The following is a 26245-nucleotide window of genomic DNA, read 5'->3' as shown; positions in this document are numbered from 1 at the left end:
TCAGATTTCATTAATGTTTATTTTGTTCACAAAATATATGTTACAAATGGCCAAATCCATACAGGCAAAATGGACGGCATGAGATCACAAAATTATGACAGGAATGGGTTTTTCTGTCTACAAGGTACAATTTTATTTGTAATAAATATTAGGTTGATATTCCAATGAATACCAACAGGTGTATAAAATATATACACATGACTAGAAAGTGGAATATACAATACTGTATACATCAGTAGATTAGACATTGATGCGATTGTCCTTGGCCCATCTCTTCATAACACGAATGATCTGCTCCACCTGAGAGTTGGCAGTGTTCCTTAACAGCTGTATCACCTCTGACAGCGGTTCTCTACACAGATAAAAATTAAAAGAAGGAATGAGATATAACGAAATTTTATATTTAATACCTTGATACTGTCTGCTCTTCACTTCTTATAAACAAACACGAAACACACAATTCAAATAATGCAACAACACTACAATGATGCTGCCCAATTTGAAAGAGCTGATGTGCTCCAATTAATGACAATTTACATAATATATTATAAACACTCACTAAAGGTATGGTCACACGTTACTACTTTTGCTGCACAACTTTTGTACTGCAGCTGCAAAAGTTGCGTGTCATGTTCACAGGTAAGCCAAAAGTAGCATGCTGCATGCTACTTTTCGTGCTGTGCAACCCGTGCGCTGCAAAAGTTGCAACTGGAGGTTGTGAGTCTGTTCACACACAAGGCGCTACTTTTGCAGCCGCAGTCTAGCTGCAGGTTTCCAGCTCTGTGTTGACTTTTCAATATACATTTTGTGGTTATGTTCGCATTATTATGGAACTCATGCGATAGCTTACTTATCTATTATTTGCTTTTCTGTCCTAACTAGTATTCAGAAATTGGCATTATTTTTACTATAAAGCTATTAAAAACGCCCACATGCTTAAATGGTAACCAACAGCATATTCACGTAATCAATGTTGGCAACCCTCCTGTTCGAAAGTATGCTACAGAAAATTATAAAAATGAATTATATCATCAGCAAATATACTCAGACTGTGTTGTACATTTAGTAACTGTTACAAATCATTTATTTTCATTACCTCTAACATTAAAATATATCCAAACAATAAAAGTATCATTGGCACATTTGTGTGACAACACTGGTCGCAACCGCAGCAAAAGTTTCAACAAAACCGATATCAAAAATGCTGCGGCTGCAACCCTGAGAACCCTGTTAACACGTCACTAATTATAAGCTGCGCGCAGCATGAATAAGTAGCAGGCAGCAGGTTCGGGAACTGCTACTTTTCGGGTTGCACAGCTGTTCACATGTCGTAGTACGAGAGTTACGCAGTTTTTTGTACTGCAGCGCTGCAAAAGTAGCGACGTGTGACTGTACCTTTACTTAAAAATGGCTTTTAGAGAACCTGGAGGTTCATTGTCGCCCTCACGAAAGTCCATCATCGGTTCCTATCCTCAGCAAGATTAATCCAGTCCCTACCATCATATCCCACCTCCCTCAAATCCATTTTAATATCATTCACTCATCTACGTCTCGGCTTACCCAAAGGTCTTTTTCCCTTAGTTCTCTCAACTAACACACTATACACAGTTCTGGATTCACCCATACATGCTACATGCTCCGGCCATCTCAAACATCTGGATTTAATGTTCCTAATTATGTTAGATTAAGAATACAATAAGTCACTACTTTATAATTTTTGTTCACGCATTAAGATCGCTTATTGTAGGCACATATTGAGATTGAACAAAAAAAATTGCGAATATAACTAAACACAGCAACACTATTATAAGTATCCTTTTTAAAGACTATCATTAGTTATTAAGAGCTAGCAGTAGAGGTAAAAATCGTTACATAACCTGCTTATGAGATGCACTCATATGAATATATGCAAATTTAAAAATATTTGTTGACAGAGCATGTAAGAGTGAATAAAGACGAAACTACGCACATTAACTATCATCTACCCCTTTAAATATTCCTAAATCCTCCATTACATAGACGTAAAAATTATGTAAAATTATGGCTGCAACTTTTTCTGTGTTTGCAGTTTCAATATTAGCAAATTTATAATGATCTTTCCGTACGTTCACGTACAAATCCCCTAAGGACAGCTTTTAAAAAAAGATGTAGAGCCTCGATTTCCTGTCGATGGGATTTACTGTGAATATTGCAGCTGTGCGGCAGTGAAGTTCTCAGTTATCCCCAACACTCTTTCTTCTTTGGTACATTTAAGTTTCAAGACGGAATGGATATGTTCAATGAATCTGACTGATAATCAAAATTCTTGTGCAATGTAGATCCACCACATCGATCATTGCAAGCAAGAAGAAGTAGAAGAAGAATAATGAAGGGGAAGAGAAGAAAAATATCTGCAGTATATTGGTGATGATTTTAATCCTACTTAACAACATTGTATTATCTGCACAGTTATCAGACATCAATGGAGATGATGATAGTGATAATAGTCCAAGGATATGCTTGGCAATTATCTGACACCTTATAATGGAGTCAATGAAATGGACGATTTTGAAATATTGTAGTGATGCAGAAACCACTGTTGTGCAGCCACAAAACTATCCCCGTAGCCCTAATAGCAAACGCACATTGTTCATCTGTCCAATGCTCCATCAACAAATATCAATATTACTAGTAGATAGTCTATTATTTACACAAAACAAATTACATAAGCTCATTACACACATATATTTATGAGACAAGTTATTTTGTTTAACAAAGTTCACATTATGTACAATTATTGTAGATATTCTATAATTCTAACCTATAATTATGTATTTTATGTGTAAAATCCACGAAACGTTCATAATTATTTACACACAGAATACTTAATAAATTTTACAGAAGGAAGAGTTCATCCAAAGGGTTGGATTCAGGGAGAGTACCTAAAACGCTCATTGCATTTCCATGTTGAATAGCAATACTTAAGTGCTGATGAAAATAAGTAGTGCAATGGCGATCACCAGTAATGGAGATCAAAATTTGGCCGATTTGAGATACCAAAACTTTAGTGTTATGACTCCAAGGACCGAAGGTCTCCACAGCAAAGGGGATAAAGATATAATTGTTTAAAAGATGAGCATATTTATTGACTTTTTTTTCTTCACAGCTAATTCAGCAGTAGATGCTGCGCGTCTGGAGGTATTCAACAAGTGAGATGGAGCTAGAGTGTCAATGCAAGGGGAGTCCCAAATCAAAGATTTTCCTCTAGACCATACCTGCAAAAACAGCGCTCAACGAGCACGCGCACTCCTTTGGAGCAGGAGAGCCGTGTTTTCCACTTGCCGAAATGGAGCGGAAGATACATCAGAATGACATAGACTTGCTATAGGTAGAGGAGAGGGAAACGACCACTCAGTTATCTAGTGGAGTGCAGTGTGTAGGCCTATTCTCAGTAACTGTTTCATGTTGCTTACCTACTGCTACAGTACAGTATGGAGGAATCTAAAAGACGGAACATAACATTTAACGAATTACAGCTCGAACTTATTGATCTTCAATGTGGCCTGAGGGTTAAAGATCGTTTGAATAATACTACTAGCCTGGTTGAGTTATACAAGACTGAACATTAGCAATGATATCCACGACTACATAGGCTGGCTGTGAAAATGATTGCTATGTTTGGCTCAACATTTATATTTGTGAGCAACTGTTTTCTATAATCAACTTTAATAAAGGCAGACATCGAACATCTGTAACTGATGTTTCATTACGATCAGTAGGCTACTGTTCCTTTCAGCTGCCAATAGCATAAAACCTCGTTTTGATGTACATGATATTGTACATTTAAGTAGCTATAGAATTTCTATTATTTCTGTAAAATAAATATTTCTTTATTAATTAATAATAGTCCAAGATAGTTTTGCAAACACTGAACGGGAATTCATTTCATAAACATTCGTAATAGTACTTCCTTTTGTGTATATTTTGTACGAGATCACCCCTTCTTCCAGTCCACCCTTATACGGAGTGCAGCTAATATCTGCATTCCGCTCATGAGCTGTGAGCCGGCTCAGAGAGCGCAAACCTTGTGCAGGCCTGCTCCAGACCATGGAATTATCATAATTAAATGCTATGGAATGAAGGATCGGGTTTTAATGGCAACAATTAAAATAACTGAGTGTGACCATAAACAACCGACATTTAAAAACTTTCATTTCATTGGCTCATTTTGTATTTGAGAAAAACTTCAGAAGAAACCAAACCAGGCAATCAGCCAAAGTGGGGTTTGAATCCACTCCAGTGGCTATGATGATGATGACAGCAACGGTGATTAGTGGAGAAAAAGTGGAATGTTAGCAGGTGAAACTAAATTACTCCAGGAAAACTTTTCCCAAACACTATCACTGTTCACCACAAAATTATATTTCATTCACTAGGATATAAGCCAGGTCTCTGGCATGGTAAATCAACGCTCTAGTTTAGTGTGATTTATATAATTTTGTTACGATTGAGAACATCGTGACATAAAAGCAAACCTCAAGTTTTTCTTTTCTTTAATCATTTAGGACCGTATTCATAGACATTTTTAGCGCGGGCTTCCGGTGGATGATCAGCGTTTTTCGTATTCATAAACTAGTGCTAGCGAAAGGATATGATTTGAATTCTGTACTAGTAACCAGTGGATAGCCAGGGCTAGCTTAGTATGCTCGTAGCGCGTGCTGTGAAATGTCTATGAATAGCACCCTAAAGGATGAAAAAACAATTGTAGAGCCAAAAATAAACATGTTGGGAGCTAGTTGGACAGCCCTGTTGTAGGTTATACATAGACACCAGACTGAATTTCACTTACTTGTTCTGCTGGCCTGCTACGATGCGCTGGAATACACCCACACACGCCCCTCGCTTGCCTTCCCAGTGCTCTGGGTTTGGATCCAGTCTCTCCAGCATGTCGAATGCTTTAGCAGCGTACCAGAACTGCCCCATTTTATAGCAGTCATTAGCAATGAGCTGCAGCAGACTGAACGACTCGGCAGACGTCTCCATCTTGAGATACAAGTCCCATGCCTGCTGTGGCTTCTTGTTCATTATGTCTATATGAGGAACGGAACAAAGTGCTATAATTATTATGACTTGTAACACAGAATACGCGCTTAGCCATATCTTAGACAACTTTTCGCAAAGAGTGTCAGGAGTATGCAAATCTGGCTTTCAGGTAGTAGCTTCCTGTAAAGCAGGTTTAAATAATTTCAAGGAAAAATTGTTCCGGAGCCGGGTATCGATCCCGGGACCCTTCGCTTAGTGCGCGAACAATCTACCGACTCAGCTACCCCAGGAACTATACACGACACCGTCACAATTTTTCCTTTATATCCACACAACTCAAATGAGCTGACAAGATGCCAGAACTCAATTATGAGTGCACACAAATGCTGGGTGACTTAAATTGTGGCTTTCTGTTAACGTACCTCCAGTAACGAATGTATTATGCAAATCTGGCTTTCAGGTAGTAGCTCCCTGTAAAGCAGGTTTGAATAATTTCAAGGAAAAATTGTTCTGGGGCCGGGTATCGATCCCGGGACCCTTCGCTTAGTGCGTGAATGCTCTACCGACTGAGCAACCCCAGGAACTATACACGACACTGTCACAATTTTTCCTTTATATCCACACAACTTAAATGAGCTGACAAGACGCCAGAACTCAATTATGAGTACACACAAATGTTGTGTGACTTAAATTGTGGCTTTCTGTTAACGTACCTCCAGTCACAAAGTAGTCCTCAAACATATCCAGTCAGGAGTAGTCCTCAAACATATCCAGTGTGAAATGTTTGATGAACAACATAACTACAGGTTATCTGGCACGCTAAATCATCTGCTACTCTACTCTCTATATCAACATAGTTTTTTTTTTTTTTAAACTAGTGGTGAGTACTTGACTATCCGTCATTCACCTACTATATGAAGCAAGTTTGTAGACCAATTTACCGACAGAGTCATTGCCCAAGGTGCGTCACAGAGGTCTACACAGGAGTTAATCCTAGGGTTAACGAAGAACTTGGTAATATAATATTATCTGATAAGAACTTTACGTTAAACATACGGTCTTATAATAGTGCTATAGCATTTGTCTCATTCTCAGCATGTCAAACTCAGATTCCCAGTAATGAACCAAAGTATTTCAAAATTCAAGACCAGATTCATCACTAAATCTCGGATTTACTCCCAACAAGCGATACTTCACCAAAACATGATGCTGCTGAGGTTTTCCATTTCAACTGTGGTAAGCAAAGGGACATTTTTTTACTAAATTTGTTAAGATGGTTAAGATTTAAATATCCCTTAACTGCAGTGTATGATAACTCATGTTTAAATATTCGGGATCCTCTGCATAATATCAGACATTTCGCTTTACAATGTGCTATCAACCTAAGAATGAACTGACGTAATGTTACTGAAGTGGGTTCTTTCTGATCGAATTATTACACCTATAAAGTAAGTATAGAATAAAGTCATTTATCTATGGCAAGTGAGTGTCTTAACATTGCAGCTTCAGCTGCACAAGCCACAAGTATTATACAGGGTGTTTAAAAAAGTGTCGCATATTAGTCGAAACTAGAAAAGAAGTTCCTATAAACATGTGTCCGGAAACAAATATCTGTTGAGATATGGGCCATGCTGTAGTGTGGCTCATGATACCCATCTATTTATTATGTAAACAGTACAGAAGATGTTCAATGTGGTTACAACGCATTGTTACACATGCTTCAGCGCCCTTCTCAGTAAATCACGAACTCTTACGACCACACCTGGCTGCTGTCAGATTTGCTCACATGCATTGAATATACACTCCTGTAAAGTTTGTACATTGTTGATGTGTGTGGCATTCACCAATGTCTTTAAATGTCCCGACGGTCAGAAATCCAAAGGATTTAGGTCAGGTGATCGGGGAGGCCATGCTACTGGACCTCCTCGACCAATCCATTGTCAAAACCTCTGGTTTAGGTATTGTCTCGCACGAAGCGTAAAAAATGGGGTGATGTCCCATCATACATAAACAGAAAGACAGCCTACACCACTGAATATAGCACATACTGTACATTCTCACTAACACAAGTAAAATTATAGACTCCATAGTATCCTGGACCTTTGTTTACTACTACATTCTCGTTTACTTCTGTTGAGGAATGCTATCCACTCTCAAAACATGCACCATTGTTTTGTGTTTTTAAACAAATGACGATCATAGGCCACAATACAGCATGACCCATATCGTAACAGATATTTGTTTCCGGACACATGTTTATAGAAACTTTTTTTCTAGTTTCGGCCTATGCTACCTCCTGTAAAAATATGCGATAGTTTTTTTAAACATCCTGTATACATAATTAAACTCATGATTTACTACTGATGTGGACATAATAGCATTTTTCTGACAATTTCAACGAAGTTTATTTGTATATTGGATATTTTTACTTATCAGCATATTATAAACAGATTCAGTGAGTTGCAAATAGTCAATGCTCTAAGTTACCTTAATCATAACTGAATTTCAAAAAAGTAGAACTATGACATGAAAAGCAGCAGTAATCCATGAAAATACATATCTCTGACTACCATGCTCCAAGCCTTATCGAAGATGAACCCTGACCTGACAGAGAAAGTTAATGCATTCATTTACAGTATGCTCAAAGTATCCTAGGTATGCATTAATATATGAAATATTTATATTTGTATGTGTATAATAAAAAATTGTATATCTTACAGCAGCGTGCCAAATGACTGATGTAGACATAGTCATTTTTCAATTTTTCATTCTGAATCATCAAAAATGTCTCCTCCGCCTCTTTGTAGTTGCCTTTTGCTGCTTGTGCCTGAAATTATAGAAAACATAATGTTTGAATGTTATTTCAATTGTACAAACCGAATATATAAAATAAAAAAACATACTAAAGGGCAGGGGCGAATGTTAGTCACGAAAGTTAGGCTTGCTCTTCTATTCATAGGGGAAGATGGGAGGATATAATAATTCATAATTAATAAAATTAATCAGACCCACATAAATAATTTATTTTATAATTATGAAATCATTATGAGTCATGGATCATATTAGCTTCTCAGATGTAGAAGTTCGATATAATATAACAAACATGGCCAACAAAACAGTTTATTTAGTTTTTTCGACCCTGCCAACCAATGCATATTGTTGTATTGAGCTGCACTGAATGAGCGCACATATTCTCTATGTCTGTCTTCTCTTGAATAGTCCTTCGGGAAAATGGATTTAATAATGTTTCAATAACACACAATTCCGAACTCATTGCAATACTTCAAATTAATGTTTAAAAATTAATAATACATGCAGCAGCTAACACATGCATTCCGTTCATACAATTACATTGCACTCGCAAATCACAGCACATTCCCACTGTCAATATTGCTCTGTGTAATGTTAAATAGTCGTTGGTGTAGCTCTCGGACCAGAGCATCAAACAACACATAACAGAAGCATATGCGCCTAGGACGGACTAGGGAGGAAGGCACTTGCACGTGCATCATATTCTCTCTATTTCTACGTCTTTCCTGTAGCTCCGAGAAACGAGGAAGCATTGCGATACTTGCGTGTGCAGCCTGCGGATGGTATTACGCCTAACAATATTCCAAAAATCAAAATCAATTTTAATGTACGTCATCCCATTTTGAGAAATACACATTCTACGAAAATATTGGGCTTGCGCAGCAAGCATAGCATGCCCTGAGAAATCGCCCCTGCTAAAGGGTTAAATAGTATATTTGCTGTATTTTTTAAACTGTTTACAAATAAAAACTAATTAAAAGTTATGCAAAACAAACACAGAACAGGACTCTCAAACAGGTTTGGCTTTTCAGAGTGTCACATTGTCTCTTGATAAGAATAAAGTGGAGAGAGATGTGCCGTATAACAAAATTCTAGAAGTATTTGAAAATTTGCCCCTCTCTTTGACTAGTATCTGTGGCCCTGCAAAGAATTCAGGATGATGCACTATGGACTCATCCACTTCATTTGTGCTATATAGGCAAAAAAAGCTTCTGCTGCTGTATTATCACTTTATCAGTAAAGAAAATATTTCACACACCATTCATACTACTAACTATACAAAAATGCCCACTGCTATGAAGTAACGGTTAGCGCATCTAATCGTGTAAAGACAGGTCAGGTTCAAATCCTGGTTAGGGTTTCTTCTGGGGCTTTCCTCAACCAATTAAAGCAGAATTGCTGGGTAACTTTCGACGCTGGACCTCGGACTCATTTCGCCATCATTAATTCATATATTATCATCATCATCATCATATATACCATAGCCCAGGTTAAGTTCATGATGCGGTGTGCTGTACTTGTACAAGAGTGCGGCTGTTTGGCTATCCAATCATTCACAGAATAGGAGCGGTATGCACAATAAGCCTCAGGCTGCATTGCAAGCCTTTGGGTCTCTTCTCTGCACAAGAAAAAAAAACTGTACAAAAAATGGAGAATCACTGAGCTGTTATATTAATTATGGATTTTATTAATTTGTCCTACAGAATAATCTCTGTAATGTTGACAATTAATATTTGAGGAGAAAAATTCGCCGAATCCGATCCGGTGTTGTGGATTGGATTCAGCGTAACTCAGTGGTCAGAGCGCTTGGTACATAGAACCAAGGACCCGGGTTCGATCCCTGGCGCCGGATCAAATTTTTCTCCACAAATATTAATTGTTATATTAATGTTTTTGACATATGCTACCAGGCCATAATCAGAGAGGTTCATGGATATTGTATGGGACCTTGGTAGAAAGAAAAACTAGAACTCATTCACACAATTAGAATCTAACAGTGTAATTATGAGAAGATAACACACCTGAGCAAAGTTGAAGTTGAAGCTGTCATCATTAAAGAAATAGCTCTTAATGGAACTCAAATAAATGAGCACATCTTCGAACTGACGCAACAGGAAGAAACAAGATGCCATGCACTGGCGTCCTGGTATTGTATCACACTCACTGGCACTGCTACCAACCAACTGAAAGTACTGCTGCGCTATTTTCACGTGTTCTCTCTGCAACATTACGCAGACAACTTAATTTTCAAGAGCATTTGGAGTGAATATAAAAAATATTAAGTTCAACTCTGTATGACTTGAGGCTTTCCCGGCATTTGATGTAGAATAACTCTTCTCAGGTTCTCAGCCAGGTGAGTTGGAGATTAGCTTCCAAGCTTTCGACGGCTAGCTCTGCCATCTTCTTCAGGGAATTCAATTCCCTCAACTCCCTCAATTCCAACTCACCTGGCTGAGAACCCGAGAAGAGTTCAACTCTTATTCAATGAGAATTAAATTAACACAGAAATTCTGCAAATAATTTTTAATTTAGACAAGGAATAAATGACGAAAGAAATAAGAAAAATTAAAATATTATGTATAGGCCCAATATAAAGTATTCTCCAATAATTTAATCAACTTTACTTACAGTACATACAAATAAAAGAAAAGCAAGAGACTAATACATACTGAGCCATTTTCCTGACCCATTGCAGCATTCACAACTCCTTTTAAGATATATTCCTGTGGTACTGCCGGTTCCAGATCCTTGATTAACTGATAAGCCTCCTGTACATCATCCTGCAAGAACATACAAAAATTCTTACATCTGAATTCTTACAGAATAAATCAAATAAAAAAAATTAATTAAATAAATATTATCGAAATTGCAGTAGTATGGACTTTAACTTGAAAAAAAGAAAAACCTTACGTCTAGATATGCAGTTAGTCACGTGACAGAAAAAGCAGTAGTGGGAATTCTAAGGTTCTAACCATGAGACTAGGTTACATTAACACAGTTTGAAGATTTGCTTCAACAGAAGAGCTGCTGGTATCAGAGGAAGAATCATTCCTGCCATTATACTCTTAATTATTTTAACTTATAGGCCTATCACGGCTACAGAAATTCTATTACTTCTATACTGGTATAATCGCGAAAAGTTCTTTACACAAAACTTAAATTAATTGCAGACATTGTAGGAGTTTTGTAAGATTCGCAGTGATATATAAATTACGTTTCACTTAAGTAAATTATAGCTCTCCCCATTGCACTGTATTCATGTATCGCCCTAAGGTAAATTAAAATGCCAAGCTATAAATTTTGGCTTCTCAATCAGTTGCTTTTCAGCTCCAGAAACTCTCTTCAAAATTCTAGAGGGAGGAGGAAAGAGGTAATGGAGAGAGTAGGGAGGGAGAGAGAGATGGTGAGAGGAAGAGAGTGGGGAGAGAGAGGGGAGAGGAAGGAAGGAGCGATGGAGAAAGCGGAAGAGAGACAGGGAGGTGGAAGGGTAGATGGTAGGTGGAGGGGAAGAGAGTGGGGAGAGAGAGGGGAGAGGAAGGAAGGAGCGATGGAGAAAGAGGAAGAAAGAAGGGGAGGTGGAAGGGTAGATGGTAGGTGGAGGGGAAGAGAGTGGGGAGAGAGAGGGGATAGGAAGGAAGGAGCGATGGAGAAAGAGGAAGAGAGAAGGGGAGGTGTTAGGGTAGATGGTAGGTGGAGGGGAAGAGAGTGGGGAGAGAGAAGGGAGAGGAAGGAAGGAGCGATGGAGAAAGAGGAAGAGAGAAGGGGAGGTGGAAGGGTAGATGGTAGGTGGAGGGGAAGAGAGTGGGGAGAGAGAGGGGAGAGGAAGGAAGGAGTGATGGAGAAAGAGGAAGAGAGAAGGGGAGGTGGAAGGGTAGATGGTAGGTGGAGGGGAGAGGGGAAGACGGGGAGATAGGGTGAGGGCGAGAGGGATAGAGAAGGGGAGAGAGATAGTGTGTGTGTGTGTGTGAGGAGAAAGGGGTTGGGCGAGGGAGTAGGAAGGAGGAAGGTAACCAGTGTGTGAGAGAGGGGATTGAGGGGTCGAGATGGAGAAGGGAGAGAGGGGAGAGGATATGGAAGGGGAGTGGGGGAGGGAGCGGGGGATGGAGAGAGAGAGAGAGTGTGTGTGTGTGTGTGTTTGTGTATATGCACGTGCTGTATGTATAGGTATGTACCATATGGACAGAGTTTGCACAACAGACCAACCAACAAAATCACTTTTTAGAGATATTCAGGTATTTACAGTAAAATCCTTCATAACCAGCACCCAAATAACCGGCAATACCAAAACGACACTTTTGGCTGGGTCAAAAAAGAAATGTTTAAATATGCCACTCTGCTACAGTTTAGACCGTCAGTTTTGTCACATTAGGAAGTTCGCACGAACTTTCGTTTTCAGTGAATATTCTAACCTAAAATTTGTGTATTATTTGTGTCATGTGATGTGTTTTAATAAGGAAAATCCACACAATTTTTATGTTTATTTAGTTATGTTCGAGCCGTCAATGTTACCACATTAGGAAGTTCGCATGAACTTCAATTTTCAGTGAATATTCGAACCTAGGTTTAGTGTATTATTTGTTTGTGTGATGTGTTTTAATAAGAAAAATCCACACAGTGTTTATTCAGTTATGAGCAAGTGATAGAGAAATAAACTTCACATAGCTGCAGTTTCAACATTTGGCACCATGAACTACGAACTTTTTTTTAGATACCGGTATTTATTCAATTATCTGGCAAAATCTCGTATCCAGAACTAGCTTGGTCTCTTTGGTGCTGGTTAAGAGGGAGTCTACTGTAGTTGGAATTAATTATGAACTCATAGTATCAAATTTTGTTTAAATTCAACAAACTATGTGTTGGTCTGTTGTTGCAGAATACAAAATGGAGGAAAAGCAAGTGAGCAAGAACCAAAACTCAATGATGAGAGAGGAAAATAAGAAGCCATGTGTTTTTCAAGACAGTTTCAACTATTTGCTCCAGATGATACCAAAATCTTATTCTTACAAAATTGCTAGTTGTCTGTTGTTGAATAACTCTGTCCATATGTATGTCAATAACATGACGTTACCTGCTTCAGATAGTATATGACAAGATTCAATCGAGCTTCAGGAATGACGTCTACCAAAGGTGGCAGCACCTGCAGGGCACCTTCACCCCCTCGAAACACAACCAAATTGTGACGAATCAGATCGTGACCAAAACTGAATGATGACGAACTTTGGTCCTGTAAAAATCAAAGTTATAATAAAGAAGTGTGATTTAAAGAGGGCAAAAAAAAAAAAAAAGCGAGATATAAATATTGTTACCAACTTTCAACTATAAAAGAATAAATTTCAAAAGTGAATGCAGACACATCGGAGCATTTTATATATATAAACTTAATTTCCCCATTGGCCTGTGACTCCAAATCTATCAACATCCATTAATGTTATTGTCGCGAATTGGAGACACGGTCTTTGTCTAATATCTAATACTGCTTGTTGAAACTACAACTTGGGGAAAGACTTACGGCTGCAGCATGTCCACATAGGTCGTTCTTGTGACAGTCTTCTCTGATCATGTTCCTCCGTGTTCGGATTGTGGAAGTCATTGGTACCATCACTAGATATCCTTCGTGTCAATGCAGGACAATGTGGCAATGTCTGTTTTTTGTTACAAACTTAATACCTCATATGACTTGTATTTGTGATTAAAATTCCTGTATCTTTATTTCTTTGGTATTTGAGAGCAAAATAAAAATAGGGCATTTCGGTGTAGACACCCTGTATTTATTCAAGAAAATACTGTATAAGCTTGCCAACCTATTAATACCTAAAAGAATTTGGCAACACTTACATCGCTTCGATTCTTGTTTGTTATTACCGTATTTCATTACATAATGGTCGCACCCTTATTTATAGACAAACTGATCAGGACTTTAAAATTTCACTGCATAATCATCTGTTTACCTCTGATTGAGGTTCTAACGGATATGTAACTACATCTATTACCAGGCAGTACATCTCACTTTCGGTGTAGACACCCTGTATTTATTCAAGAAAATACTGTATAAGCTTGCCAACCTATTAATACCTAAAAGAATTTGGCAACACTTACATCGCTTCGATTCTTGTTTGTTATTACCAGGGAACGGATTTATATGGACTAAAAATATATGAAATATGTAAATATATATGTAGTTATTTTTACCAAAATATGGAATTAAATATGGATTTTTACCAAAATATGGAATTAAATATGGACTTAAAATTATAAAAAAATGACTATGTACGTTAAATATTGGTACATTTTAATCAAACTAAACAAAAAATATAATGGACGTACCTTATCTTCCAATGTAGTTTCAACAAAACACAATTTTTATTGTCTGTTACCATAACAATAGGTTACAAACATTTCTTTCAAGTGCTGAAAAGTGAATCTTCTTCTATTGTCTCTGAGGATAGATTTATACTGACTAAAAGAGCGTTCGACGTCACAAGAAGTAACTGGTACATAATTCAATTTCACAATGTCTGCTGGGGATAAGTCCAAGTTAATCTTCACTGTTGATTCACCACTCATCACAGCAACAACCTTTTGTAGTTCTTCATATCCAGGGTTTTTTGAAAGTACAGTGTCCACCTTAGCTCTTACTGCATCTGCAACTTTACCTCTACCACGATTCAGTTGTTCCACAGTACTATTTATAATTTCAAAACTTTCAGATAGTGAAAGGTGCCTATTTTGGAGACTTTTGAGCGTTTTTATGATGCATGAAAATGTATGCTGAATGTGAGCTAAGTCATTCTTCACACTTATGTCACAGGTAACTGTTTTCGCAGTATCAATTGAGACTGCATCTTCAGAGTCCAATGCAAGGAGAACATTGTTAATAGAGTCTATATGTTCGGCATAATATTCAACTGCTTCTAGCCATGTACCCCATCTAGTTAAAATTGGCTTTGGTGGCAATGGAATTTCAGGGTACATTTCTTTCAACACGTTAACTCTACTGGGAGCTTTGAGAAATACTTTTTTCACTGATGAAATCAACAAATCTACTTTAGGGAAATTGTCTCTGACCACTTCTGCCACACGATGAAATGCATGCGCCACACAAGTAAAATGAGTCAATTTAGGATATACAACAGATAATGCTTGTCCAGCTTTGACCATATAAGGGGCAGCATCGCTAATAAAGAATAACACATTATCGTACATAATACCCTTTGGCCACAGGATACCCATAGCTTCGTTGAACAGTTTAACTATAGTTTTGTTATTGCACTTTTCTAGAACATCACAATGTAAAAGAATTCGTTCAGAATATTGTTCACTTAACAAACCGATAACTACATTACCAACAAGTCTACCTTCTTTGTCGGGAGTCTCATCAATGGAAACCCAAATTGAACTATCTTTAATTTCATCTCTTATCTTCTGTATTGTCTCATCGTAGATGGATGGAGCATACGTCTTCCTAAGTGTTGACTCATCCGGGATTGTATGTTGAGTATATTTTTCAAGGAATTCCCTGAAGACCTTATTCTTTAGTTTGTAGAGAGGAATATCAGCAGAGATGAGAGAACGGCACAGGTCGATGTTAAACTCAGATCTTACATTCGATGTTGTTGGTTGTGTTAAAAACAATTGTCTCTGCTTGGAATTTAGTTGTTTGTTGGCCTGATGTTTACTAGTTGTAATGTGTTGTTGCACCAGGAACTTTTGTGTAGATGATACTGCACACTGACACAAATTACAAAATAATATTTTATTGTCAGTTGATAAACCATCTTCTTTAAATTCTGAAATGTAACTTGTTAGTTTTGATTTTAAATTGACTGAATGACGTACTTTTGGCATATTTACCGTCTTTATAGTATGATTTACAAAACTGAACCTATGTGTACTCTGACTGGCATTTAACTGTTGAGCTGCACAACTGAAGTCTGTTAAAAATTTTAAATTAAATTAATACAGTTTTGTAACTTACTTTCCCATTGTTGATAGGACTGCTAATTTTCAAATAACTCTGATGTTAAAGGGATTACTGAACATGTGTTTAAATCTCTATTGTTGAAATGTATTTTTAAAAGTTAATGGAATTTTGTTTTGTTTTATTGTTAAACCTAATATAATATGGACTGTTTTATATGAAATATGGAAAATATATGGAAATTAACGAAAATATGTACTAAACTCTAAAATATGGAAAAATATGGAAAATAAAAGTAGGATTTTTCAACCCTACACATTGTGAAACATAAAGATAATGCAAAATATAAATTATATTAGCTTTATAAGTAAATATGTATTTACATATAAATCCTTTCCCTGGTTATTACCGTATTTCATTACATAATGGTCGCACCCTTATTTATAGACAAACTGATCAGGACTTTAAAATTTCACTGCATAATCATCTGTTTACCTCTGATTGAGGTTCTAACGGATATGTAACTACATCTATTACCAGGCAGTACATCTCACTTGATGATATGTGTCAGAAGAAGAACAATTGTTTATATGCATCTGAAGTTTGATTAGTGTAATATGTACTAATCGACGATGTATGCATTGGAAGGGGAAAAGAACTGGCCACTCTACCCCATTATCTCCTGGCCTAGTTGCCTCATAATTGATACCTTATGGTGTTACTTATGAGGTTCAAACCTATCTTCGGACAGTTGACTAAACAACAACAACAATCATCAGTTCATTATGATCAAGAATTTTTTAAAAATAACTTGCTGCCACTGCAACACAAAATATCTTTACGTTCAAGATCGAATGTGCGAGAAACAGTAGTGCCAGCTGATGAAAATGAATGGAGTGGGGTTCGAAGCCAATAGTAATAAATGCCTTCAGTTCAGTACAATTGTTGGTTGTTTACAAGTGTTCAAATACTTTTTTAGGCCTAGGCCAATCATCTTTCCACAGACTAATTCAGTAGTCACATGATATCGACTTCAGTGTATCAGATGTACCAGTACATGTGATTTAATACTACTGTGAATGTTTTTAGCCAATAAAAAATGTGTTTTTAATTCAATAACACCACAATAATTTTTTTAAGGTATTATTCACGTTACAGTTCCACTGTCGCTCACTAATACAGTTTTCCTCCATGCTCTCTCCTTCTTCTTCTGCTACAAATTATGCAAATTGGCCCTGCTTGCTTGCATGCCTCCCTGTTACACGGAAGCTGACCACTGAAAGTTGATGCAACCAATCGTTACTATTTTAATTTATTCTTCACATAATGGTCGCACCTTATATTTTCACGCCAAAAAAAAAAATTAATTAAAAAATGTGATAATTATGCGATAGAATATGATATTATGTTTCTGCTCACTCTGTTACTTATTACCAGTCTCGTTTACATGGTCTGCTGCATTGTGAATATCCATACCATTCAGCAATGCCTTCCCATGCGAATTTTCAGTTTAATGAATGCCAATGTGGATAACATCAAGCATCGTATGGACTATGGACACAAGTTTATTTACAGTTGAACTCTGTTTAGAGGTCAACTATGCAATGTCTTGTGAATTCGTGGTAAGTGTGAAAACAAAACCTGAACTGCTGAGAGTTGTTCGTGGGAACCAGAAATATGATTTTAAATTTAAAACAGCAAAATAAACCTATCTGCATTACTACCTGTCATTCTTAGTTAGTTGTTGGCTTTACATACGGAATTAAATATGTATAAATTTTATAAACAATGTTAAATTTCCTCCAATGGCAATATTATACTATTGAACTGAAGACTGAAGTATGTTTCATATGTTCGGAAATGTCCGGTACTTATTTTCAGCTAATTTTGTTCAGAGTACGTGGCAGTCCTATCCTTCACACAATTTACATAATACTGTTTAAGAAAAAAAAAAGGGTTTGCACAATGAGAAACAAGCAACATGTACATAATTAAAGTTTACTCACAAAATAAGTACCATACTACACTTTAAACAAATCGAAGTCCCAGTTCAAAAGGGAAACAACTCAAAATTTAAAGCTTTGAGAATCCTGGATTTTAAAGTTTCATGTTGCTGTGAAAAATCCAATTAACACACTCTAATTTGAAACTTATAGTATACTACACAGTCTAGTATATACAGACACGAAGCTCAATACGTAGTAAATATGCTTCCAGGACTATACATCCACAGCAATACGTCTATCAGACAATTTGTCCACTATTTCACGTCCACAGCTATTTTGCCCAAGGAAATTAGTCCAACAAATATTTCGTCCGCCAAAAAATTTGTCCATTAATATTTCGGTCAAGAATTATTGTGTCCATAATTTTTTTCCCAATATTTCTTTGTCCACTAGTTTCTGTGCCAACTAGATATTTTGTCCTCGAATATTTTGTTCATTTTTGGATAACAATTACTTTCAATATGGAATTTTAAAAAAAGGGTTGCTATGGAAATGTGTTTAACTATTTTGTAGCATAAAAATGTTCATTTCAGTGGAAGTATGTAGTTAATTGGTTCAGTATTAAATTTTGAAGTAAGTGAAAACATTTAAAATGGTTTATATGGTAACAACTGTAAGAGGATGGGACATGCTAGTCCACAACAATAATATACTTACCACTTTCATTCACATTATTATTATTATTATTATTATTATTATAGTAGTAGTAGTAGTGATAGTGGTATAGTAGTAATATTAGTTTTAAACCATTTATGCAAATGGACAATCAGAAATATTGGAAACAGTGAACTGGACGAGACAATAAAATGGACAACTTAATAAAGAGAACAAAGATAAATTGGGACATAATAAAATGTAGACCAAACTTTCAGAGGACAAAATAGCACAATGGACATTTAAACTGTGGACGAAATAATAGTGGACATAAAACACTAGAGGACGAAAAATTATAGTGAACAGAATAACAAAGGGATGTACGAAACAGTGGACAAAATATCCGTGGACATAGCGTCTGGGAACCAGTAAATATGCATCCATAGATAGTTGCTAACCACTAGGATCGCTAATATCGCCTCATTATAGACAAAGTGAAATAGTACCAGCACAGTCTATTGTTTCTAGCACCCTCACAACTCAAGCTTCGTGATTGTATATACTAGACTGTGGTATACTATATAAAACATCATTAACAGAATCTGGAGGAATTTGAACGATCTTTTGATTTTTCACAGCAACATAAAGCATGTAAACTATAGGTTTCTCAAAACTTTAAATTGTGAATTGTTTTCCTTTTGAACTGGGCCATCAAAGTATTCTTACCATAAGATTTTTTATCTCTGCTTCAGCTGCCTTTCCATTATAAAGACGGAAATGATTGCATGCTTTGAGGTTGATGGCAATAGCTGAATCTGGGAACTGTTGTAGATACACAGCAAGCACTTCCTGAGACACATCATAGTAGTCCAGCTTATAGTAACACAACGCCACGTACACGTTCAGTGCCAGATACTCACTGCAACAAAGACATTGGATGGTAATACAAATATCCACGCAAAGTATAGCAGTAATCACAAAACACAGGACTTGAAAATATAAACAGAGCAATACAAATAAAGTAATTATGAAAAAAATTACCGATTACTCAGAAGAAGAAATAAGAAAATCACTTCTTTATCCACCTTTCTCTGCATGACCTCTTTCAGCTGTGGGTTCGTGCTTTCTCTGAGAGCAATAACGTGGGTTTGGGAACTCAGGAATAGTAAGGTCAGAAGGAAACATAAAAAGAAATGGAGAACAACACATGGAAAGTTAAAACGCAAGACTATGAATCTTCATAAGGAAAAGATTTTTTTTCTATACAGTTCAGAAAACAGTTAAGTTTCAAATTTTCATTCACCTCTTTGAATTTGGTGACATTATAAATTAAGTATATTAACCTCCAGATCCATTAAAAAAGTAACTAGAGTCATGATGATGAGAAAGACGTTCTCATTATATGTTTTATGTTTTAGAAGATTCATCTTTTTGTTTTGTTACCAATTATATTTTTCTTTTTAGTTTATTTTTCTGAATTATCACTGAACAAATAAACGTAAATGTAATAATTTATGACGCATGCAAATAAGATAAACTTCCGTTTTTTGTACTGTACAGAAATGTATCTTTTATAATCCCAAAAAGTAACACCAGCGTATAGAGAATTATAAGTATGGACACTTTGCATCGGTACCTTTGATATAGCATGATTGATTTCAATGACCTTCAAACCAGTGTGCGCATGAGACTCTTCTTTTTTCCTAGCATTGGCGGTGACATCACAACAACTAGCAGTCGACACAGCGGAAATATAACAAATACAATTAATACATCTAGGTACATTATGTACTCAAAATTGAACTGATTAAATAATAAATCCGTCATTATCTGTAATGTCTAGACTCTAGAGTTCCTTTATAATGAGAGTTGAAACGTTGACCCCAGCAACAATTAAAATTTATGTAATGATTTGATAGCGCTGAAAATAGAAAAACAAAACTCCTATGAGAAGTAAAACCATATGCCTATACCTTATTGTATACAAATATTAAAGGAATTTTATAGATAATTTTTAATGTATTACATTATTTTATAATATAGTTTATTATACAGGGTGATTCACGATTATTTACCGTCACTTATGGAGCTTATTTCCGAAGTCATTCTGAGCAAAAAATGTCATATACTGCCCGTACCTCACTTCCTGAGCTGTTTCTTTGCGGGGCGAGATGCAAAGGGGGGGAGTAGGAGGTGCTGGGTACCGCATGTGCCTACTACTCTACGTTCAACACATTGGCCTTTTCAGGATTCCTTTCATCAGCTCTGGAGCAAGATCAGCCATCGACAAGCGAATGTATAGGCTATCCCCTCACAAAACAAATTATGTCCTCATCAATTCCTGTTACTAAACACTAATACCAGTGATAGACTACAATCTCTACTCGAGATAATCGACCTAATCGCGATTACGGTTGTCATGTGTACACATCCGTAAACTCTTTCCACTATGGCAGTGTTTCTCAAACTTTTTCCACCGCGAAACCCCTTTTAATCTAAAGTGTAACTGCGGAATCCTTGTAATATTTTATTAGTGTTTAATAATTAACAGACAAGTGAAAGCTACTATCTCAATAATTCTGTTCAGGGGGACTAATGTATTTGCTTTTTAAGCCTGCAATCTGGTTTTATGGCGGAAAGTTGTAGTCTCATTTCTACTGTACTTCTGCATTTTGTCTTTTCGATATTTTGTTTTAGTGAACACATACGCAGAGAATCCAGTGATGAAAGTGATAAATATTACGGGTATTTTCCGTTTTAGATGTTCATTAAACATTTATTATTACGCATATTATTGGAATATTATTATTACGCATATTCTTGGATTATTATTATTATTATTATTATTATTATTATTATTATTATTATTATTATTATTATAATCGGTGGTTTCATGTTATTATTGATTCATATTTTCGTAATATTTCTATATATTTTTATAGTATCCACTAAGTATAAAATAGCCACCGGAGCAGCCCAGTCGGCTAAGGCGCTTGCCTATCAAATCCAGAGTTGCGCTCGAGCGCGGGTTCGATTCCCGCTTGGGCTGATTACCTGGTTGGAATTTTTCCCCGAGGTTTTCCCCAACCGTAAGGTGAATGTCAGGTAATCTTTGGCGAATCCCCGACTTCATCTCGCCAAATACCATTTCGCTATTATCAGTCCCATCGATGCAAAATAACCTAGTAGTTGATACAATGTCGTTAAATAACCAAGTAAAAAAAGTATAAAATAACATTTAAAATCATATAGGGCTCACGGAACCCCAGAATATACTTCGAAAAATGCTTCTCTATGGTAATTCAGCAGTTGTCCAGACTGAACGAAGAGTGGCCTAGTGTGTACATACATTTTAGGAAATCGCCATCAGAGATAATAGCGATAGTGGTAACCACGATTAGAGTATCCAGTATTATAACCAGTAAAGATCCCTGCGATGGCATAGGATAATGTTTTCATAACATGTAATATGCTGCCGTGCCACCATGCTGCGGCTCCCGTGCCGGTCCGAGCAGACCTAAGAGGCGTGGTTATAAGCACTAGGGAACTCTCAGTTCAGGAAGTGAGACACGGGCAGTAAACATATGTCCTGATCTCAACATTTTCAGAGTTACATTAATTTGAAATTGTTCGTAAAATACCATTATTCTTTAGTTTCAAGGGTAAAAGAATAGTACAGGAAAAGAATGAACTGTTCAGGAGTATAATTTCTTTAATTGTCTAGTATTCTGAAGCTAAAAATGTGTTGTTAATTTCATAGTTGCTTCGTACAGAATTTTTTTCGACTTTTAACTACAAAATTACATTTTTCTTACGCATTTCTCACATAACTGTTACAAATCACGCCACTCTTGTAAATTCTTAAAGACTGTACATTAGGGTACATAATTAAGTTCCTAAAGTCGTATGATTTGTAACAATTTTTGTGATAAATGCGTAGGAATAATGTAATTTTTAGTTAAAAATTGAAACACAAAATCTGTACAAAGCAATTAACAAACACATTTTTAGTTTCAGAATACTAGACAATTAAAGAAATGATACGTCTGAATTGTTCATTCTTTATTTGTAATATTTTTTCACTCTTAAAAGTAAAGAAAAAAAAAAGGTATTTTACTAACAACTTCAAATTAGTGTAACTCTAAAAATATTGAGATTAGGACATATGTTTATATGACATATTTTGCTCAAAATGTCTTTGGAAATAAGCTCCGTAAGTAAATCCTCGTGTATATAAAACATAAAAATTATTATTACAGCTAGTTTATCACTGAGAAACATGGAAAAGCTGTTAACTTCAATTTATTGGAATTAAAGCTGGATTATGCAACAAGGTAGGCAATGTTTGGATCATGTGTCTCATCTCTTATAATTATTATCGAGGAACTCTTGCATGTGCTCAATTACAGTAATCTCTAGTGCTTAAAAGTGGAAATAATTGCCAAAGGAGCACATAAACACAGAAAAACAGAACAGAAAAATTCGCTCAGTGTCCATTCTATATAATCCCTATTCACTCGTAACATGTCTGACTTCAATTGTTTCATTATTGCTGCTACAGCAAATGAAATAAACAGCAATTCAAGCTATCCCTTAATGATTGTGTTTTTTTGCACATTAATACCAGAAAATAATGGTTTTGTCTCTACAATTGCGAATTGGCCTTATTCAGTATTATACTATGAATGTAACTGAGACCGTTCCAGTGCACTGAGAAGAGATTCGAAACTCTAAGTGGTTTGAGGTATGGAACCTGCAATTTGTCATAAAAAGATCTGAAGAGACCAGTGGCAGACCAAAGTCCACAGAAAAGAATGTGAATGCTGCGATGGTTATGTTTTGAAACTGGTTTACACCAGAATAAACCCCATTCTTTTATGAACAAAACTTTTTTTTTTTTCTGTTTTCTATGTTTCTATATTGTGATCTTTCCTATTCTCTTCCTTTAATTTCACTTTTTCTTCGCTCTGTGTGTTAGTAATGTTTCGTCCAATGAAGCAGTCCTGTAGTTAGGAAAGCTGAAAGTGTTTCTTTCTAAATAATTTTTTTAATATAAAATCGTTCGTACATAATTCATTGAATTTGCACAAATTCATATGAAATAGTTCATACTACAATAATTTAGGAAATTGACAAGCACCAAAATTCCACTCTGTAAAATTTTCAAAATCACACAGATAACCTATAAAATGAAAGAACACACCTAGTAAAACGATGTGATTGCTGTAATAGCTTAATTTCACCCACTCATCCCAAATAAATGTCTTCTTTATATACTGAAATTTGGAAATGAGAGAACGAAGAGGAGAAAAAGAGAGGAAAAGGATAGACAGGAGAAAAAGGAGAAAAGTTTTTATTTCCCATCACTTTAGTACCACAATCCTGTGAGTTAATGCATGACTGGTATATGTGAAAAGAAGGTGGCTCCGATATTGTGCACTTGTTCTTAAAAGAGAATATGTGGTTCATAATGAGATTCTAAGTACATTTCTAAGTGACCAACAATACGTAAAAGTGAACGGGTTACATTAATCTTACAAGGTAATTCGTGTTATCGTAACAGAACAGAACTTTTGTCTGAAGAAGTTTTTAAATTGAGGTTTTTAGTTCGTAATTGATTTCTATATCATAACGACTTAGGTTAGGTTAGTTTTGCAGTTTAAATTGGATTTAAGTGTCTATATTGTACTACTTTTGAAAATTACTTTAAGAGGAAATCTTTGAACTGGTTACATTGACAATTCTAGTCAGTTTGTTGCTCACCGGTTGTCCAGCAGAATGCGTTTATAAATGTCAATAGCTTCCTGGTAGTGGGAACGTAAGTAGTGTATGGAGGCAAGGGACAGCTGGTCCTCTATCACGTCTTCCAGTTCCTGGTGATGCTCCATCAACTTCTTCTCATCTCCCAATTTGTGTGAGAGGTGAAATTGCAGTCTAGTCTTCAGACGAGATTTCACTGCTTTTTCCAGTGTCTGAAACAGCATAATTGTGTCGCAACTTTTCAAAACTCGCCATAACCATTTTAATAAATTTTTCAGGAACTGAAAAAAAAAAAAAAAAAAACGTTTTACGACATTCATTTTAGGTTTCTGCAAGTTGATCTATTATTTATACACCAACTGTCAGTTTTATACCAATTTCAATTATAAAATAAATAACTATGCAATAAATGACAAAGAATGTTGAGTTGAAATGCAGGAGAAGGCGAGTTTTGATCTGTTAAAATGAATAAGGCAAGTTTTGCAATGCATATTGTAGAACTAGACTTTCATGTAACTATTTTTTTCTCCTTTAGAACGGTTTATTATATACTCAAAGCATATGACTGAATTATGATTGCATATAACTAACAAAACTGATATTTAAACAAAAGAAAAGCACAATAAATCACTTTGAATTCGACATTATGTTGACATCTTTCAGGATAGAACCAAACTCTTGACAGAAGTAAATACCAGTACTTTCAAAACACTACATAATTATTTTGCTAATAAACAGGTCTTCAACTGGTCTGTACATCGCAGTTTTGGTCTCTTTTCTTAAATTATTTTATATCATTAAACTTCCAATTCCGTTAGCAATGCTGACTCGACGTACCAGTAGGCCTATCACCTCATCAATTATTGTGTTGAGTTATTAATCTGTGACTAGTTATTTGCATTTCATTACTTGCTCTATTACTTTACTATCTATTTGTAAGTTTTCTTTGATACTGTAAATGTTTTTGCGTTGTTTATCAAAATTTTCATGTTATTTATTGTGGAGTAGTATTGGATTATAACTGTTTATCACTATTCTCTACTCTGTATTGTTTAATGAATGAAATAAATAAATCACTATCATAATGTCACATATTATGAATAATATTTGTAGCTTAAAAAGTAGTACCTTACTTCGCCTCATTTAGGCTAACTGTGTTTATTTCCTTATAACCTACTGTTATGACAGCAAGAAATGATCTGCTGATAAAAATTGACAGCACAAAAACTATTAATAATTCACAAAGTACGCCATCATCTTTCTGTTTACCGAACACTTACCCTCTCTGCCTCTGGATACATTCCCAAATAAAAATAACAACACGCGAGGTTCACCGGGACATCTTCAGGAGGATTCTTACTATGACTTAATGCCTCATACACTGACATGGCCTTCTTATAGTCTCCAAGATGAAAGGCACAATAGCCAATCCACATTTCTGTTTCCGCATTTCCCTTACTGCCACCAAACTACAAAACAAAGAAAAGTTCTCAAATTCGTAAGTGCATTAAATTGCCTATATTTCTTTTCAAATTAAATCTTACAGCCATTTATAAAAATTCGAACGATTTCACACCTCTAAAACTGTAAGGGCTCCTGTGTAGTCTCTAGTAGCAAGAAAGTCATCAACCTTGGGTATTTGCTTACGACCTTGTGACTGTTGACTCTGTCCAGATTGACTTGATCCTGCTGCTGGTTTTGACCGCGACAATATCTGAAGGAAAATATTGCATGTAATATAAATTGCACAACTTAAACGAAAGCTAGCAACCAAAAAAAAAATGATAAACTGTATGAAAAATTAAACTGTTCACTCTACATAGACCAAAATTAGATAATATAGGACTGTATATCGGGATCGGTTTGTACTTTTTAAGAATAAATATTAGAGCTAGTACCGGTATACAAAATACTAGGTTATAATTAGGTTTTGTTAGCGGATTAAATAACCTCATGCAACAAGTCTCTTTCTTATACCTTAACCTATTACACTTTCAACCAAAAATATACTACTGCTTACCATAATTATTACTGTTTCCAAACAAACACAATAACAAATTAAACTTCAATGTTCACAAACACAACAAACGTCAAGTTCAAATATCTCACTGTGGTATTTCCAAATGGATCTCAG

The 26245-nt window shown here is 35.9% G+C and overlaps 1 protein-coding gene across 1 annotated transcript; it reads right to left on the bottom strand.

Moving 5' to 3' along the window:
- Ttc26 (tetratricopeptide repeat domain 26) lies at positions 1 to 26245 on the bottom strand. Its single transcript, XM_069828876.1, has 11 exons — positions 26132 to 26245; positions 25688 to 25825; positions 25392 to 25580; positions 24115 to 24323; positions 19078 to 19270; positions 12902 to 13057; positions 10503 to 10613; positions 9855 to 10052; positions 7741 to 7849; positions 4829 to 5069; positions 1 to 352 (listed from the first exon to the last, which is right to left on the bottom strand). The coding sequence occupies exons 1-11, from the start codon at positions 26132 to 26134 to the stop codon at positions 241 to 243; spliced, it is 1659 nt and encodes a 552-aa protein (XP_069684977.1). The 5' UTR covers positions 26135 to 26245; the 3' UTR covers positions 1 to 240.

The sequence above is a fragment of the Periplaneta americana genome, chromosome 6 (genome assembly GCF_040183065.1).
Source record: "Periplaneta americana isolate PAMFEO1 chromosome 6, P.americana_PAMFEO1_priV1, whole genome shotgun sequence".
Classification (NCBI taxonomy): domain Eukaryota; kingdom Metazoa; phylum Arthropoda; class Insecta; order Blattodea; family Blattidae; genus Periplaneta; species Periplaneta americana.
This window is presented reverse-complemented; position numbering and strand designations above follow the sequence as displayed.

Excerpts from the sequence above, each read along its gene's own strand:
- Ttc26 (XM_069828876.1), bottom strand. Across the intron at positions 19,271-24,114 it reads CGCATTCTGCTGGACAACCG|TGAGTATCTGGCACTGAACG; the intron begins GTGAGCAACAAA and ends TCTTTGTTGCAG. Across the intron at positions 5,070-7,740 it reads CAGTCATTTGGCACGCTGCT|ACATAATGAACAAGAAGCCA; the intron begins GTAAGATATACA and ends TTCCTCATATAG.